This window comes from Takifugu flavidus, chromosome 13 (genome assembly GCF_003711565.1).
Source record: "Takifugu flavidus isolate HTHZ2018 chromosome 13, ASM371156v2, whole genome shotgun sequence".
In the NCBI taxonomy this organism is placed as follows: domain Eukaryota; kingdom Metazoa; phylum Chordata; class Actinopteri; order Tetraodontiformes; family Tetraodontidae; genus Takifugu; species Takifugu flavidus.
In genome coordinates this window covers 5,242,868-5,262,367 of record NC_079532.1, presented here as the reverse complement: position 1 = coordinate 5,262,367, position 19,500 = coordinate 5,242,868, and the positions used below count along the sequence as shown (strand labels likewise).

General features: G+C 45.1%; 3 protein-coding genes across 3 annotated transcripts; 1 reads left to right on the top strand and 2 right to left on the bottom strand.

Moving 5' to 3' along the window:
• Positions 1-2,608: 2,608 nt before the first annotated feature.
• crabp1a (cellular retinoic acid binding protein 1a) lies at positions 2,609-10,025 on the bottom strand. The gene is made up of 4 exons (XM_057051643.1): positions 9,725-10,025; positions 7,569-7,747; positions 4,157-4,270; positions 2,609-2,930 (listed from the first exon to the last, which is right to left on the bottom strand). The coding sequence occupies exons 1-4, from the start codon at positions 9,792-9,794 to the stop codon at positions 2,880-2,882; spliced, it is 414 nt and encodes a 137-aa protein (XP_056907623.1). The 5' UTR covers positions 9,795-10,025; the 3' UTR covers positions 2,609-2,879.
• Positions 10,026-11,136: 1,111 nt separating this feature from the next.
• Positions 11,137-14,614, top strand: skic8 (SKI8 subunit of superkiller complex). Its single transcript, XM_057051639.1, has 11 exons — positions 11,137-11,262; positions 11,679-11,728; positions 11,821-11,848; positions 11,971-12,076; positions 12,360-12,532; positions 13,053-13,201; positions 13,356-13,449; positions 13,603-13,696; positions 13,808-13,900; positions 13,974-14,052; positions 14,422-14,614. The coding sequence occupies exons 2-11, from the start codon at positions 11,717-11,719 to the stop codon at positions 14,509-14,511; spliced, it is 918 nt and encodes a 305-aa protein (XP_056907619.1). The 5' UTR covers positions 11,137-11,262; positions 11,679-11,716; the 3' UTR covers positions 14,512-14,614.
• Positions 14,615-16,015: 1,401 nt separating this feature from the next.
• slc25a44a (solute carrier family 25 member 44a) lies at positions 16,016-19,320 on the bottom strand. The gene is made up of 5 exons (XM_057051638.1): positions 19,178-19,320; positions 18,681-18,989; positions 17,297-18,004; positions 17,094-17,221; positions 16,016-16,705 (listed from the first exon to the last, which is right to left on the bottom strand). Exons 3-5 carry the CDS (start codon positions 17,928-17,930, stop codon positions 16,514-16,516), a joined length of 954 nt encoding a protein of 317 aa, XP_056907618.1. The 5' UTR covers positions 17,931-18,004; positions 18,681-18,989; positions 19,178-19,320; the 3' UTR covers positions 16,016-16,513.
• Positions 19,321-19,500: the final 180 nt, after the last annotated feature.

The window sequence follows — 19,500 nt, the reverse complement described above, 5'->3', positions numbered from 1 at the left end:
CCTCTGTCGCACCGGGCATTACAAATGTGTTAACGTGAGCTCATTAACCCAAAGATGTCTTGTTAGTTCACAAAAATACATCAAAAATGTTCACAATCGTTAACTGTTGTTAAAGTCAAGCATTTTAAGAATTCACACCTGATTTCCTGAAAAAGCCTTTTATTGGTCATATCCCAAAGGTGTGTTTAATAGGACGGACCACCCATGTTTCACCTGACTTACCAAACCTGCAGGGTTCAAGTCCACTCAGACACACACTCGTCGACACTGTCATGGCTCTGAGGCCCCGGTGAGAGTGATCCTGGCCAGCGGGACCCCTCCGTGCCTCCGTCTTTGTTCCTCAAAGGCAGCACCAGCCTGAAGGGACTCACCCCCCCCCCCAAAGCCCTTCTGCATGAGTTCTTCCTGGGAGCGCACACTCCTGAACTTTCAACAGCTTTCCGCTCGCTGATGTTGGTGCTTCCGCAACTTCTGACTCAGAGAGCAGGGCCATTGTCACAAACAGAGCTCCTATTGTCCTTCAAGCACGGAGGCCTTGGCAACACACAATACAGAGCAATTAACTAACTGAGAGGTTAGTTAGTAGGTTTCTGTCATTTGTGTTTGCTTGTGGAGGGATGCTTCTGTGCATTTAGAAATTAACCTTTATTTAAATCACTTGGATCGAAAAAATACACCAACTTCCGTGTTTATGTTTGGAGAACCTCAAATGTCACTTTATCCAAACCTATGATATGTTTAGGTTTGGATGCAAACCACTATGTTAACCACTCTTTCTTGTCAACGCAATTGTAGAGACTAAATTTTAATTTCAGTGTAGCTGCTCGACTGCAGCCGAGGAGCCTCGCACGCCGATTTGTCTCCATTATGACGCGTTTCCCCTGCAGGCCTCGCTCCGAAATTAAAGGATCAGTTCAAACAAAGATTATTAAATTCCATTATTTGGCCTCCCCGTTTCAGCTGCGTCGCCGCATTCTGAGTTTAGAGGATGTAAACGTTGATTCAAAGGCCAGACGTCTGTTCATCAGCGTTCTCTTGTGATACAGGAAGCCAACGTAGCATTAGCGGTAGCTGTGACGCTAGGAACTGCTTAATCAGACCAAAAAAAAGACTCGGAATTGAGTGTTTTGTGTCTACATAAAGGAAAGGATGATTTATGTTCCAGAAGCTGGATGTAAAGTCAGTCCTGGAAGTCTTTCTCATCGTGTGAAAGCAACACTTTTGCGGTGTCCTTGACTTCATTCAGGTTTTGAGCGGAGCTGCATGGCGGCAGAAGAGGAAGGGAGGGGGTTATCTTTTGTTTTTATTTTTTCAGTCTTATGAGGCAGCGATGGAGGCTTCTACTCACAGAGGCTCCACTGTTTGGTGCCCAGAAGAGAGCAGCAAGACGGGCAAAGGGGCCCCTTTTGGGTGGGGGGGTACAACAATCCCTTTATTCAGCTGTTTGGACCTGACCTGAACAGCAGCTTGTCATTAAATTAACATCGCAGCAGGCGCTCGCCCTGGCCCCTGCCTCTCACATCATTGTGGTGCACTGAGGAGGAAACCCATTTTTCAGGGGATACCAGGTCAAAAAGCAGGGGTGGCGAAGGCTCATCCGTAGCCGTGGCGTCGATGGATGGCCAGAGCCGGCGTGCCACAGCGCTCGTCCTCTGTTTGAAAGGGCGGCCTTTTAATCGCTGGCAGCCGTGAACAACGGAGACAGATTCACTTTTTGTTTTTGATGTCGTGCCACTGGTTATATTCAGCCCAAGGACGGCCGGGGAGGGGGGGGCGGCGGTCCTCCCCAGAGCCTCTGATCGCCCGTCTCACAGTTGTCTGGATGAAATCTTGTCCGAGTTCGCTGACAGCTTTCCAAAATAAAGATTTGTGTTGCTCGGCTTTTCTCATTCACGCTGCAAATCAGCCGAAACGCTGGCGGGTTCAACTAACGTAGCAGGATCAAACAGGATAAACCAACAGGGAAAAACAAGTTTACACTCTTAAGAACCTGACCCACTTGGGCCCTGGAAGACAAACAGTCTAAGTGGGCCCATTTAGTTCCTTAAGCCCATTTTAATTTCCTTCTCAGAGCCAGAAACAAAAATAGCAAAAACAGCTCACCAGGGAAAAAACCTGTGGATCCTCTGAATCCCGATGAGGACTGCAGGCATCTATCCATTACCTATCCCTGTTTACCCCCCACAGAGGTCACAGGGGCTTCAGTCCACCCCTGCAATGTGGGGCTGATATCCAGGGATGGAGCAACTATACACAACCTCTTAACGTAAGTGGGACGTCTGGACGGGAGGAAGCTGGTGCTCCTCCCTCCAGGAGGGCCAGAGCGCTAATGGTTAATGCTGGGTAGCAGGCTGGATCTGTGGAGACTATCCCAGCACTCGCCAGGCAAAGCCAAGGTTGACCTGAAAGGCACTTTGACATCACTAAGTGTGTTTAACTCTTCTCCAGCTCCTGACTGAAGGTGTGTTTGGGGGAACATCCAGACCCAGCAGGTATGAAACCTCTCATAGACCAGGCATCTGCTGAGGTCACATCAGGACAGGTGAGGAGGGTCAATTTCTTTGCCTTTAACATCAGTTTATTTTAGAATAAAGAAGCCGAGACACTGTTGCTCCTCTCCTTTTATTTCCTGTCACTGGACATGAATAGCTAATGAGTACGTCTGGTAACTAAACCCTACATAAACAGCTGGTTCCAGGACCGTCAGTCCTGCACCTAAGAAGTACTGAGACATTTCTACTGTATGTGAACACTAAGCAGACCCACATGGAACACTTGGCATATTCGCCAGCACGTTAGTGAGACAGAATGTCGATGGGTTTGAACGCGGTGGGGTCCAGGTGGGCTTCTACCCCGGCGCTGAAGGAGGCCGCAGAGCTTCATTCACGGACGTAAATTCGTGTGCAGACGACATCGTCTGCCCCGAAAACCTGGAAGAACAGAGGGAAGAACATAAGATTCCTTATTCCCAGGTAATGTCAGTGGAAATGCGCACGATCCCGTTTACATGATAAAAGTTCCTGCAGTGGAAAAGAGGCTAACGGACGGACAACGACGCATTCTGTCAAAACGATGCTGAGGTTCAGATTCACCGGCTGCACCCTTTGAACATTGGAGCCCAAAACCCCGGGGTTCCGCCAGCTTTCGATTTCATTTCGGGCCGACGGAGCCGGAGAAAATCCTCGACTTTGCCCCAAAGAGTCCTCAGACTAAGCCAATTAAATGGATCATGCAAATCGTATGGAAATGTGTCCCAGTTACAATGTGCACTGTCACAGACAATCAGACGGTTGCTCTGTGATCTCCAGTCCTCAGCAGACTCCCCAAATACTGCAACTCTGCTATTGGACGGCCTTCTGCGTGTGTCTGGAGTGTTTTGCCCCCCCCCTCTAAAGTAACGGGCTTTCTCAGTTGGAACATGACTCCTCCATCGTTTTATGCAACCTTGTAGCATTTTAAATCTTTTGATTCTGGTTATTTATTCAGACGTCAGTGGTGTTTATGAGCTGAGGTGTAAATGTGCTTCATCTGCTGGTGCGTGATGGCGTGAGTGCAGAGACGCCTTCACACCTCCGGCGGGTCGATCTTCATCACCTCAGCTCCTCCTGGAACGACCTCGGGCTTCCTCCCTGCCCGAGCAGGAGCCTTTCTAAAGGTATGGAGTCTTGATTAAAGCTACTCCTCCTCACGGCACTGAGGGAGCTGTGCAAACATCCTGTGATTACTCAAACAGCATCGAAAATATCTATATTCTTCCAACCGTCTGCGTTTTGGACACACTCAGGAGGGATAACAGAGCGGAGCGTGGGAGCGCTGAGAGAAGAAAGCTCCTCTTCCTGTGCGTGGGTTTATGCTCCTCCTCTGCTCAGGGTTTGTGGGGCTTTGGACCCACGTCTGCACTTGTTAATCTGGCTAAACACAGGGAGGATGACTGCAGTGTCCCCTGGTCGTCCTTTCACGTCTCTCCGTGGGGTGGACGAAAGCTCGGGTCTTTGGGAAAGGGAGACTCTCATTTCCTTTGCAGAACCATCAGCTTCATGCCCTCCCCACCTTCTTCTTGTGGGCTGTTTCTGATGCTCAGAACACACCCAGACACACCACCAACACTCCCAGTGACTGGACTCTAGAGCAGTCGTCACAGGTTTTTAGAGCTCACCAGTGTGAGCTCGTCCCCGTTCAGCTCCCGGGTCCAGAAGGTTTTGGGGCCGTCGCCTTCCACCAGGGTTTGCTTGCACCGGATCTTGTTCTCCGACTCCCAGGTGGGGAGACTCTGTGGGCAGAACAAACAGAGCAAACGTGATCAGACCCTTTTTTAGACCCGTTAACAGCTAGCGTGTCAGCTTTGGCGACACCTAGTGGTCAGATACGGATCACTGCAAATTTCTGCAGCCAAAGTGTAAATTCAGGTAGAACACCCCCCCCCCCCCCCCCCCAGATGAACAAAGGCTGTCAGGAAGCAGATTAATGCCCATGATGTTCATGTGTCTGCATCCTTTTAAACATCTCTAGTATAAATGATCATTTCTTTAAGTGCACCATCCTTCATATTTGATATTTTAAATGACTTCAGCGGGATTAGCTCAACCTTTGTATTTGCTGCTAAGATTAATTACTCATGAAGTAACTGAGTTAAACAGCCACTCAGATCAGGACCGAGGTGACCCAAGCTCGTTAATTTGTGTTAATGGAGAGACTTTGTTCTTTTGGACAGCTCGGGATCCATTAACTGCAGCCTCGTTTCATTACCTCAACTGTCTGTCGGAAATAATCTTAGTTTTAGATCAATAAGTGGGCAGCTTGGGTCATTTTTCCCACCCAATGAGCCAAACTAACAGTTGCCATATTGAAATGTACGGCTTTTTTTGTTGTCGGGCATTCAATCTAAGCTACATATTTTGCTCAAGCTTGGACCTGCTTAGCACAGTGGAGATCAGCTAGTCTGAAAAAGGTAATCTGAAGTGAATCCATAGTTAAATTACATTAAATCCAAGAAAGACCTCTGAAGGTATGAAGACCTCAGCAAATAGTTTGCAGTTGTGAGTTTGGACTTCAAACATCATCTGAGGCAGCAGCTGAGTGTCTCAGGGGTCGATATTCAATCACCATATCAAAGATGTGCAAAGTCCTCTTGGATCTCTGCAGGCTGCCGTCTGCAGACGCTCAAGGCTGAGAGGGAGCAGAGGTTTAACTCTGCTTTCTTCAGCTGCTGCTCGGAATCTTTTTTCTTCGTCATGTAATAAAGCCCGACTGCAGAGAGCAGATTAGCCACGGCTCCATTTAAATCAGTCTGGATGGATTTTCGCCCGTTCTTGAAACCTCGACTCACAAACTCTCACACGGGAGTTTCTGGTGGCTGAAAACCCAGAACATCTGATCAACTCTTCATTTCGGCCTTTGCTCTTCTGATTATGACAACACGAGCTGCCTCCCTCGGTCTCCAGTCTGTCCTCGAGTAAAAGAATATCTCATTTTCTGAGCAGTTTTAATTCTTCTGCACAGCCTGAAATAACCTCTGTGTTTCCTCTTGAGCTACACTCTTTTGTGATCACATTGTTTCTGATCTGAATAGTGTCCCATTCTCAGATCCTAATTTACCAACTTCGTCTCTGAAACTCTACACATCAGACTTTAAAATCCCAAAGCCGGCGTTTCATTTTCCTTGAGTATTACCGGTAATTAGAATCAGGGCTGAAGCATCGCTCTTTCCTCCGTCTCTCTCCTGTCACAGCAGAATTTCGATCAGTCCGTCATGGCCTGCAGGACTGTTCCTGCCTCTCTGTGCTAAATTAGATGCTGCCACCAACAAAGAAACCCTGTCTCAGCCCTGTGGACCTCCATCTCTCCTGAAAATACCAGTACAGCCAGTCCCATCTTGTTTGATTTAAATTAATTTTGCTATCTTAAGTATTTGATGTCTGTAATCTGTTTACAGAGATGGCCCTGTCAGCCAGAATCCATTTCTAATGTGTGTCATGCCCCCCCCCTCCCCCCCCCCCCCCCCTCCCCCCTTCCATATGACCCTGATTAACATAGGCAACAGATAACAGGAAATTGATTGGTGAATAAAAATAATTTAACCAGAAACACATTAACAGTTTGTTTTACAGTCAAAACTCAAGTTTAATTACTTTGTCTGTGTAAGATCTGGCGCCATCATGTGGTGAGAATAGAGACCATTTTAATATCCACCTGAACTTCATCCATTTTGGAGAACCCACGGTGGCCCGAATGAGAAATAAAATCTCCACAACTGAAACTGCACGAATGATCCAGTTGGTTGTCAGATGGCAGATTAAAACTGATCTAAATAATTAGGCAAAAAAAAGCATATATCTGCTCATTTCAGAGTCCCATAATGCACCACGACAACAACACGACTTGTCAGCTTTCCATAATGGAGACATGTGGCTCAACCCCATGCAGAGAGCTGTCCAGACCTGCCCAGTACCCAGCATGCCCCAGGGCACAGCCAGAACGGTCCGCACTGTCTCCTGAGATCTAAAATAGGTCACGTTCTCACTTCCTGTCTCTGACACCTACTGTCCTTAAATCAAAACCTCCAGGTTTGAGTCCACTGATGTCTGCAAGTTTTCCAAACCTGCTGAATAATTTCCAGAAAAAAAAAAAATTCACTTTGCATCTGGTACTGGATGAAAAGAATTCAGATTTAAGAGAGCAGTATGAGTCAACATTGATGTTACTTAATCTTAATTTTGCTTAATTTAACCATTGACCAGTTGTCGGTACAATTGTGTTACAGCATCTTCATCCAATGCCTTTCTTTGTCCTCTAACATTAACAAACAGATATGAACTTATTTATGCTTGAACGGATGGACTGGACAACAATGCTGAATAGTTCCTGCAACGGTAGACTGGCGATTTGTTGTCCATTGGTCAGGAATTACACGATCCTGCTGGGTTTGCTGATACCAGATACAAGACTCTTTTTCTGCCCTCGCCTGACTCTGGCTGCTAAGCAACAAGGGATAAACAGGCATCAGCCTCTGGACCACTGAGACAAAGATTTTGGTTGCCTAAAGTAACGCGGTGACGGCCTGATTTCACGGTGACGTCTCCTCTTCAGGCTGCTCAATCTCTACATTGTTTCCAAAACAACAATCAAGATGATCTAGTGGGGGTTTTATTAACATTTTGTATCAATGTTAGATGTAAAACATCATCATTAGCGGGAGGAATGATTTAAACTCCTAGCAATCATAAAATAAAAAAATAAAAGCACACCTCTGTGGCCGCACCTCACACCTTTGCAGGAACCTGTGAGCGTATCAGGATGTCAGAATTTGCCCACAGGGACTGAAGGAGCTCAGCGAGACGCTCTAAAGACAGCACAGACGTGACCGTGATACCAACCAGGATGAGGGGGAACATCTCCTTCAACCCTCAACATGGAGGCATCCTGCCTCATCCCAAATACAATTTAATATAGGGAGTAGAGGAAGCATAACTCAAAGCAGCAGGGTACAGGAACTGATTCTGTTACATGATGATGTTAAAGAATCCCAACCTGTCAGTTTTGCCTCCATCGGGCTCGAGAAGACTCGTTACCTTACACTTCCTCCCGTCCACCGTCTCCTCGTCAAACTCTTCCCCGATGTGGAAGTTGATCTCGGTGGTGCGCACGCTGGTGGAGGTTTTGATGTAGAACTTCTCCCCGTCCTGACGGATCTCCACGTGCGGGTTGGAGGCGGCCGCCACGGCCACCTTCCTCAGCATGGTGTTGACCCCTGAGCAGCACAGAGGAGGCAGGAGACCCAGCGGTCAGATCGTCGTGAGCAGATGTTGATCTTTGACGATGACTTGTCACCGTTGCCCATTTATGGACGTGTGTATTCAGTTATCTTCCCCTCAATCAATTAACAACAGGAATAAAAGTGTCATCAACCTCCTGTTTCTTCATCTTTAGCTCCGCCCTGACCCTTGACCCCCACCTGGATTTAGACCTCTCCAAGCTCTGTCTCTGTCTTTTCCTCACATGCCCACACATGTTCAACCAACTTCACACATGAACACAGAAAACAAGTGCAGACTCCAGTAAGTGTCTGACAGACACACACACACACACCACACACACACACACACACACACTGCTTTGCTAAAAAGGGCAATAATCCTGTTGAATTCCAGCTCACATCAGTGTCCATTTAACTCTGGTCGTCTCCTGTCTTTGTTCGACAGCGTTGACACGGCTGATCCAGCATGTCAAGTGTGGCGCTGTCCACGCCCGTGGCGCCGCTTTGATGCGCCCTGTTTGACACTCCAAGGCCATCTGGCTCCACATGCTGCCAGAATACGTCCGACAACATAGCTGCAGCGCTGCAAAACATTCCCAAGGTTCCAGTTTTCCTTTTTCTTTCCCTAATTGAACCAAAATTATCTTTGAATCCTCCTCCCTGCTGATGATTATAGGGTGAACTCCACCCATGATCTGAAGATTGACGTCATGCTGTTAGAATATTAATAATAAATGGTGGGGGGGGGGGTGTTCTTAGATTTTAATTGGCTTACATCTGACATATATTTGCCCTGCATTTGCACCGTAAAGACTGTGGGTTCTGAGAGAACACCTGCTCTCCTGCAGGCAGTCGGATCGGTACACTAATCTTTTGCTGCTGGATGGAGCTCCGCAGAATCAACAGATAATTATGAGGATGTTGATGGGAAGTGGCGGACCTGCAGTAATCCACAGTGGTTGCCCTTCTCGGCGAACCCTCCTTTATAGTGGACGAGTGATCTGCTCCGGCAGATGTGGTTAATGCGTTCATGGAGGGATGAAGTGCCAGACTGGGAGGGTGACTGGGTTCTCCAAGGAGTTATACAATTCCACTGGAGAAGCAGTCACTGCATGGAGAGGAAAATAGAGTGGGCGGAGCCTCTGAAGAGACTGAGCTGAGGTTTGTCAAAATGAATCACTTAATTCCAATCAGTTCATTTTTCTGTGTCCAGTGGAGCAAAACCAATAAACAGACCGATCAATTTCTCATAGTGAAATAAACTTGTGGGAAGATTGTAATCCAGAATAATTAATCAGTTTATTGGTGACTAGTTTTAGCTACAGATTGAATATTGACAGAATATTTGCAGCAGCAGGACAGTGAACTCGTCAAAACAGTCTTGGGTTTCCACTTTAATGCCTAAAGGTTCCTGTTGTAAATGAGCTAACGGGAGAGTGGTTCCAGCAGCTCCCTGGACTCACAATAAGTCCCCTCCTGAACACTTTAAGCCTTATTATTGAGACCCTCGGCCTGTTCTGTCTGCTTCAGCGTGACGAAACGCCGCAACACAATTGAATGACCCAGTTAAACTGGCCCAAACCTAAAAGCATCTTCATCATTTAACTCAGACGGTGAAAGGAATGATTTTCTCTTAAAAATGGGACACAGGAGATTAGCACTGGGCTCACACCGGCCTACTTATATCCTTAACATAAATAATGTTTTGCCACCCTCGCCCCATATAACAATACCACGTCTGTTTAGGCAGGAATTCATCATCCAGTGCTTCATATCTCCCCTGAGTTCTCCTCCGCATCACCTCAGGCATCTTTTCCCATGAGCTTCTCCCAACAATACCATGCTGTTGGAAGTCCGGCATACCATTCTCAAAGAACAAGAAAGCCCTTTTCTGTATGGGCATGATGGATAGGCAACCTCATGCAGGGATTTGCTGTGAGAAATCAAGAGGGAGGAAGAGAGAGGGCTTACCCAAGGCTTTGAGAAGTTCATCAAAATTCTCACTGCTCTTCATCTTCCAGGTGCCGGCAAAGTTTGGCATGTCTGCTGAGGCTGAGCGCAGAGAGCTGCTGAAGGAGCCTGTTCCACACCGATGTGATGCTTCGCTCTGTCCTCTGACTCTTTCTCACCCTCCTCCTGCTTCCCTGTGCTCCTGTCCCTCCGCTCTGGAATCACACTCTTAAAATGCAAGTGTGTGTTTCTGGGCGTCCTGTAAATGTATATTTCTGCTCACTCGCTCTCACCTCTACAGCGTCTCTCAGTACACCAGCAGCAGTCTCGTCTTTATAGCTACTGTCCTCAATGGGAGGAGGGCCACCCACCCCTCCCAAAAATGCTGCCCTATGAGTACAGGGGGGCAAAACTGTAGGTTTTGCATTGATTGTCATCAATATTGTGTCATTTCTATAGAAACAGATAAGAAAAACAGATTTAAAAAATTGGCAGGTAATTTATTTTTGCAAAATACAAAATGTTTGGCATTCTGCCCAGTCCTACTAAAGAATACAATGTACATTTTGTAATTACACTTTACATATTTTTGCAGTGTACATAAATAATTTAATGGTGATTAAGGAAAAAATACAACTGTATTCTTTTTGCAGACACAACTTTAAAAAAAAGTTGTACCTCCTATTAAAATTTATTGTCACAATGCAGCATTACAAAAATAGATGAAAGATGTGTGTGCTGAAGCTCACCAACCAAAATTAGGACTGAGTCTGAACTTTTTAGTGGATTTTTACTTGGATTGTGAAAATATCTCCAGATGATTTCAGCTAGGAAATAGAAATAACAGTTTAAAAGCCTTTACAAATTTTTGCATCCTCATATCCAACATCAGTCTCTGAAGAACAGATTTTTAGCTTAACTTATCATGCAAAAGGAAAAAAAATTAAAATTATCATTATTTAACAAGACACTTTATTTAAGCCGGACTTAAGTGGCAGAGCTGTCTGTAAGGGTTTCCTCCTGTTGTGTGATCCTGTTGTTGTCTGCTTGTTTGCCCCTGTTTTCAGGTTGGGTGGGGCCCCTCTGTTGCAGTTCATCATCACAGCCTGATCAGCAAAACCACACCCTCAGTTCCCGGCCACTTTACTTGCTCACAGACTGTAAAGATACATTTACATTTTTTAAAATAGGATTTTGACCATTAGACTCTATCTTGCAGCAAGACTTGCATAACAGTGCTTATATAATCAAATACATAATTAATGTAAACAGAATGATTACGAAACAATCATCACTGATTAGTGTGTATTATTGTTAATATTATCCTAAAAACGTAATTGAATAATTTTGTAATAATAGCGAACAACTCAATTACCAATTTTCCCAATGAAGCAACGCTTTTTGTCCACTGGTGGCAGTAGAGCTCTGTGCGCTTATTAGTTAACTGGTATAGAAAAACGAAGAAGAACAAACCGGAAGTTTCGTCGTTGTTATGGCTTCTCCCTTATGAATACACGGGAACTCTTAATCGAAGAAACCCCATACTAGCTGAATTCAAGGTATGGGTATATTTATATTTATCGATATATTTAAAATGATACAATCGTCACCATACAGCATGTTGCTTCTTAAACGAGGCGATAATCTAGATCTGCTGACTGGGTTTCATTGCTGAATCAATGTAGCGCTAAGCTGTCAGTCGACGTTAGCTCCCGCTAAAGTTTATATTTCACAATGGTACTTCAACCAGCAAAGAGATTAAAACACTTGCAGTTTGTTCTGGTCATAAATGTCTAGAAATCTCTAAAATGCTATTACTCATGTGGAAATTCTCCTCACATTAATACCGGTTAAACTTAAAATGGTGTGGTTAAACTCAAAAATGTATCCCATTCTTACTGTGTTAACATGTTGTTAACATGAATACATTTGCAAGGAGCTGGTGCAGAATGTAAAACGCTTAATGTTTTTATAGGTTAGCTGTCTGACTGAATGTGACTCTCAGAACCAAAAATGAGCACTCAAGTAAGCAACAAGTTCAACCAACTTCACTTTCATTTTGAGCGCCTCCTATTTTATGGGTAAAATATTTACTGTTACTGTTTCTTTTATTTCAGTACAGCATTCTTTTCAAGCAAGAACACGGTAGGTTGGAAACATTTATTTCAGTTTCCATATAGAAGCCTGCTTGTTTTTACTGCATGGTTTCTATTGAAGCGCTAACATTAAGAGAACAAAGTATGAAGAGTGCATGTGTTCCCTCTTAGCCCACGATGATGCTATCTGGACAGCAGCGTGGGGTAAAAGTGAGGCAGATGGGACAGAAACTATCATCACAGGTTCATTAGATGACATGGTGAAAGTCTGGAAATGGTGAGTGGCTTTGTTTTTATGAAAATACCAATAACACAATGTTTAAACAGTTAAACATTGTTTCAAAATGTAAACCGTATCTCTTTGTCGTAATGACAACCAGTAACTGTGAGCTGTTGGATAATCAGTCATTTATCGTGAAAGGCACCAGTTATCCAAAACTGTCCAGATTCTTACCTAATATCATCACCACTAAGAGTAGAATTTGATATTTTTTTGCCTGAATGTTGATCTAATTTGCCCTGACGTCGGGGTTATTCTTTCCCCCACACTGCGCCTGCAGGTCAGATGAAAAGCTGGAGCTGCAGTGGACTCTGGAGGGACACCAGCTGGGGGTAGTGTCAGTGGACATCAGTCACAATGGAGCCATCGCTGCCTCCAGCTCCCTGGATGCACACATCCGTCTGTGGGATCTCGAGTCTGGAAAACAGATTAAGTCCATGGATGCTGGACCAGGTAAGCGTGGACCAATATTCAAGGCTGGCATTTTATGAATTTACTTGTATTGGAATAACATTTTAACACCAACATTCGTTCTGATTTTTGACTCACACTAGTCAACCTGCTTGTGCAACCTTCAAATAAATTATAAATCGGTTCTAATAGACTAATGTTACAGAAGACTAGAAGGATTAACAGCTGCTCTACTGGCTCAGCGTCATTTACATAAGGAGGGTGGGTTTTTTTTGTTTTTTTTTATTCGGTTTGCTGTTCAGAAAGTCCACACCAATAAGTGTGTGTGTTGAACGAGGTTGTGGTAAATGCCATGTCACCTTCTATTAGTGACGCTCGGGTCCCCTCAGCAGTTGGTCCATGTCAGTGCATTAAAGATTTATTTTGTGATGTAGAAAATGTAGCCTTGAACAATGCAGTAATGAGACAGTAATACATAAAGTCAAATTATATCATAGGTAGATGAAGCATTGCACTTATTTCTGTTAAAATAAACCTTTTCCTTCTCTGTGCTGTCCTCTAGTCGATGCATGGTCGGTCGCCTTCTCCCCAGACTCTAAGCATATTGCCACAGGAAGCCATCACGGCAAGGTCAACATCTTTGGTGTGGAAAGTGGCAAGAAGGAATATTCTCTGGATACCCGAGGGAAATTCATTCTAAGTATAGCCTATGTAAGAAGAACTTGCCATAAAATCCTGTTTTATCTCAGTTGACATTTGCTTCATAGCTAAAATAGTTTTCTGCCGGTTCAAATGTTTAACAGTGAGCTATGATGCTAAAGATGCTTTAATCAATAACCCTTTTAATTGCCGGTTCACCCCTCAGAGCCCTGATGGAAAGTATCTGGCCAGCGGAGCGATCGACGGAATCATCAATATTTTTGACATCGCCACTGGGAAACTTCTCCACACACTGGAAGGTGAGTTGGGTATTTTCAATTAGGTGATTTTCAGAGACCCCTGACCTAAATCCACCATCAAACACAACTAGAAATAATGCTACATTTAAAATAACAGTTTTTTTCAGAGTTAAAGGTGACTTGATGCAAGCAGACTGTTTCCCCTCTGTTCAGGTCACGCCATGCCCATCAGATCCCTCACTTTCTCCCCCGACTCCCAGCTGCTGGTCACCGCCTCCGACGACGGTTACATCAAAATATACGATGTGTGAGTCGAGCCGGAAGCTTGTCGACCGGCTTCTTCCAAGCTTATCTAAAGGAATGTTACAGAAATTTTAAAAAGTACAATAAGATCTACATAGAAGATTCTCATTTACAGGCAACATGCTAACCTAGCTGCCACGCTGAGCGGACACGGGTCCTGGGTTCTTAATGTGGCCTTCTCCCCAGACAACACCCACTTTGTCTCAAGGTAAAACTTGAAAAACATGAGTTTGAAGAAATAAAAGGCATTAAAAATATTCGCTGTTCTCTGCTGCCCGCAGCTCGTCTGACAAGAGCGTGAAGGTGTGGGACGCCGGCTCCAGAGCGTGCATCAACACTTTCTTTGACCACCAAGATCAGGTGACGCAACTTCTCCAGACCTCAGTGCACAACTGCTGTGTTGTGCTGGTCGGCGTCAGTAGGGGTGTGTAGGAGCGCCGCCCCTCCTGTGATGGTTCATCTCAGGCAAAACCAATAATCTCATATATTAGATGTTCTGCTTGCCTGTGGGGGGGCTGGCGTGCGGATGGAAACACAGCAGCCTCTCACGGGATCAGAGGCGGCTCATTCTGCCTCATTAGATTGTCTCTAAAAAATGATTACAAAACCTGCATCCTGAACCTGAGGGGCCAACAGGCAGCCAGCGAGGGTCTGATTTGCACATGTTAGATTAATGATGCGTCACAGAAACATATTTAGTTCAGCGGTTCATAATTCTTTTCTTTCCAGGTGTGGAGTGTAAAATACAACAGCAACGGATCAAAGATCATCTCAGCAGGGGACGACCGAGCCATTCACATCTACGACTGCCCCATGTGACCAAGGAGAGGACGATCAGAGGCCATTGTTTATTTTGATGGATTTTTTTTTTTTTTTTGCACTGGGCCACAGGAGCCTAATTAAAGTGTGATTTTGTACAGTTTTGTTTTGCATTTTCTTACTTCACTGGTTGCGAATAGTCATTTTTTTATATCAGAAATTTGCTGATGTAAAAGAAAAATGTCCCCGTCTTTGTCAAATATAAAATGTATTTGGATTTAGAACATTTAACAAGATAGTTTTCATGAAACGTCAAATCCTGCACACACACGCGCGCGCGCTCGCGTTTATGTTCAACGTCTCCATGTCGAGGCTGCAGCAGCGAATAGCCAACATGCGCCCCCTGATGGGCATCCAGAGGTACTGCAGCCAGATACGCTATTTATTATTTCAGGCATGTAAGACGCTACTTTCTAGCCATGAGGGTGAAGTAGACATTTTTATTGCTAATATTTTAAAATGTGTTACACTGTCACACTTTTAAAATTTTCTTTTTAAAATTATACATTAGTGGGTTAATACAAATAGAGCACCCTCCATCCAGCTGGTGACATGTGGAGTGACTTCACTGACACCACACAGCAGAAATAAAAGGCTGTGGATTTAATCCCTGAATGACAGAAAAACATCACAACACTCTGATCCACAGTGGGAAATATAACAACTTCCAATTTTAAATCTGTACAGAACAGCAGTATATCCTTGTCCCTGGCTGAACACTCACCAGCCACCTTACAGGTACAAATATTCAATTGCTCGTTAATATAAATAGCTAATCAGCCAATCACATGGCCACAACTCAATGCATCTAGGCATGTAGATGTGGTCATGACAACCTTCTGACATTCAAGCAGAGCATCAAAATGGGGTTACAAAGGGGATTTAAGTGACTTTGAATGTAATGTGGTCGTTTGTGCCGGACAGGCTGGACTGAGCATCTCTGAAAATACTGTCTGTACGGTTTAGAGTTCAGATTTGGCATAAACAACATGAAAGCATGGATCCATTGTGCCTGTAATGGTGGGTATATTTTCCTGGCACACTTTCGGTCACCTAGTACCAATTGAGCTTCGTTTAAACGCTACAGCTTACCTGAGTATCGTTGATGACCATGTCCAACCCTTTATAACCACAGTGGACCCATCTTCTCATGGCTACTTCCAACAGGATAATGCACCATGTCACAAAGTTCATATCATCTCAAACTGGTTTCTCCACAGTCGCCAGATCTCAATCCGATAGAGCAGCTTTGGGATGTCTAACGGGGGATTTGCATCATTGATGAGCAGCCGACAAATCGGCAGAAGCGCCTGATTCCATCATGTCAACATGTACCAAAATCTCTGAGGAATGCCTCCAACACCTTGATGTATGTCACAAAGAATTAAGGCAGTTCTGGAGGCAAAAGGGGTCCAACCTTTTACAAGCAATGTGGACCCATTAAAATGGCTGGTGAGTGAATATTTCTAGGCGCCTCTTCATACACAAAAAGATTCTGACCAGCTTTCACTCTGACCTCTGAGAAACATTTAATATTTCTCTTCCTGTAACTTAGCTGGCCTCCATTTAAATAAACTTGGGGAGAACATAGTGAAACAAGTAACAGATATTTTAAAATCCCTTTACTTGCTGTCAAAATTTAAAGTGGGATCCTTGGATGTACAGATTTTTTCTGGAATGCAAATTTTACCTCAGAACTGGCACACTGTGGTGACACTGTGCTTTTCCAGTGCTCTCACAATCACTAATTAATTAAAATACAGATCGTAGATCACGCGTATGCTTTTAAAACACGATGAAAGTGGCAGTAGATCCTGACAAGGTTGCTAAAGCCCTGGGTTGCAGGAGGCGTTGATCAAAAGGGATCAAAGGTTTCCCAACCCAGAATGAGTTTGTGTAGATAGGCTTGATCACAGGATGGACACCACCGTCTCACTGTCCCCTCTTTTAAAAGTTCACATCCGTCTGCAGTGTGTTGGCCTTATTTCAGCTCTCTGCAGTCTCACCAGTGTCTGGACTCAATCAAATCAGCCCGCAGGCTCAGCCTCTTCAGCGTCTCGTATCCCACCACGATCAGCACCGACGTGGGCAGAGAGGAGATGATGCGAGCCGACAGCCCCTTGGTCATCCCCCAGGCCCCCTCCTCCACCAGCAGCTGCCTGAAGGTCTTGATAACAGATGATCGGCCCTCCACCTTCAACAGATAATACAGCATTTCATGAGCTCTGATCTGTAAATACGTTTAGTTCCCCTCACTCACACATTTACCAAACATCATTTGATGTTGACGCGACCCTGAGCTCCAGCACAGCAACTCAACTTAAGAGTTGGACTGTTTCCTAACTTCTGCTTCCAAAGGGAAAAAAAGGGAAGTAATGTAAAAGTGTGCAGCTGCAAAAATGTGAATCCAGTAGTCAACAAGCTGAAAAATGAGAAATTTGACGAAAGAGAGGAAGTGGCAGCAGGCGCCAACTCAACGTGCAGATATTTGATTTACGCTTAAACGCTCAACACCAACTAACTGCTGTTGTAGGCCGAGTAGTTTTTGTCGCTCGCGGTTTACTGGTGTTTACTGGTTTTACCTGGACTCTGGCTCGAACAACATCCATGGGGTTGGTAATGGTGGAGGCTGTTGCTGCTGCCATTGGTCCTGCCAAAGCCTGCAGAATCAGATGGGGGCACTCGCTTGGTGCTAACAGGGACAGCTGCTCTGTTACATGAAGAGAAATCAACAATGAGTATTCAAGTAAATGAGACTAAACGAGCCACATATTTCCTTCCTTACCTGCATAAAAATGATAAAAAGGCCACCAGAGTGCACTGTTTGGGATGTACGTGAGCAAAGACGCCACGTAACCTCTGTAAAAGCCCCTGAAACCGTCAGCGGCAAATATTTGTACTGTTATGTCCCGCGTCTGCCCAAAAGTTGGTCTGTGCTTGGTTGTGGTGAGCACCATTTTGGGTTTGACCTTGAAGCGGGTGAGGTGCTCTCCCTGTCCCTGCATCATCAGCTGCTGCGACACCACATCTATGGGCACGGTGATGGTCTGGGCCACCAGGGACGCGGCTCCCCCAGCCACCACTGACTTCACCGTGTTGCTGGGGGAGTACTGCGACACGTACTTGCGCACCAGTTCATACGTGGTGATGTAAGCCTGACCTGAGACCAGGGTGAAGGTGTTCACCATGAAGCCACGGTAAAGGCCTTGCACCCCCTCGACTCGCAGGATCTTACAGAAAGCATCGATGGCGCCGGAATAGAGCGCCGTCCCTCTCTGGACCTGCAGCCGAGTGCGAATGACACTGGCAGGGTAGACTGTAACCCTGGTGGTTAAGGTCATGAACACACCCAGGGAATAGAACTTCCTCTTGTCCAGGTCCTCCCATTCGATAATCTGGATAGCACCTTTCTGCTGCATGGTGCCGGCTCAGGCAGTCCTGCAACCCTACAGCCATAGATCGCTGGTCATTGCCCCTCTGACCACCATCACACCTGTAATGAACAACACATCTTACATTTACATCAATAACAGCTTTTTCCTTCTAGGTTGACAGTCAATGTTTTGGTCAGTGCAATGTTTTGTTTTGAGATGCTAGAACCAATTGAAAGTTACTGACAAGCAGGAACTAGTCCGGGCGTGTTTACACAATGTGTTGCACAAATACAAAAAAAACAAAACCAAAACCATCGCCCCAATAAAGAGGCTCTGTGTGGTTTTACATTAAATACGCTGAAGATGAATGAAAGTCAAAACTTCCAGGGCCTCGTTTAAACCCCGACACTGTTGAACATCCAGTGCAGCCGTCGCTCATGTTAGTCCCGAACGACCCGCTGCAGCTGCAAATGGAGGCGGCAAAACATGCACGAAGCAGGCGAACACGAACGATGTGCAGTTTTAATAGGAAACATAGGATGAAGAGAAGGTTTTACTGTGCGAGGCAGCTAGGGGTGTGCTCAAATCGCTGAAACCAAGACGATCATTAGCAGGAGAATGTGACAACTTTGTTGACTACACGTTAGAATCAAGACACTTTCTGGCATAATACAGGTCAGCAGAGGAGGCACGTGCAACGGCACAGCGTGTGCTCGCCCTGGGTTTTATGCTAGCTAGGAGGATACTTTAGCCGCGTTAGGAAATAACCCAAATAAACACATGGATTAAATATACCTGTCGGTAGATCATGCAGCTCGTATTCACCTTTCTCCTCCCCTGCGATCACTGCAGTGAAAACGAGCTTCTCTCGGCCTGCTCGGCTACACGGTGGGTCGTGCCTTCCGACCATTACTGCTTAGGGCAAATATAAGGTTAAAGACTATTGACTATGTTTCACCACTGCGCGATGCAAACTGTCAGTATGTACTCTAACATCACCATAATACCTGAAATAGTTTTTCATTGTATTCCAGCAACAGAGGTATTATTACGGTGACTTTCTTCTGGTTTACTTAACTTGCGATGCGGCATTCAGGGTTTGACCTAAAAGTAGGAGTTTTGACCAAAGTACAATGAACTAGCGAAGACTGTTCGCGTACACACTTCGTGTAATGAGCAGTGACGTTGATTTTTTTTCCCCTGATCAACTACTATCAAAAAAACACAACTTATGTAATATTAATTGAAAAGCAACTCAACCGACCTATACAAAAACTACGATATTGACCTACCAGTATGGTGTAGTTAGTGTATGTGTTGGTTAATTATTTTCTTATTGGGCCAGAGGTTCATGAGATTGTTATAAATCATTTAATCGACGCAATCGATGAATGCTGGAAAGTTTGCATAGAAGGGTTCTATGTTTACCGCAACCGATTTTTTGTCGAATGTTGCTTGAAGGCAACAAACTCAACGTCATATCCGTTGATTGCTGCGTTATCGCTAGGAACGCGTCACGTGATACGGAAGACTGCGGTGTCTGTTTTTTGTTATTACATCCGCCAAGGGGATTTATGACAGCTGGCGTTTGTTTGTCTGTTAGCAGAATCACTCA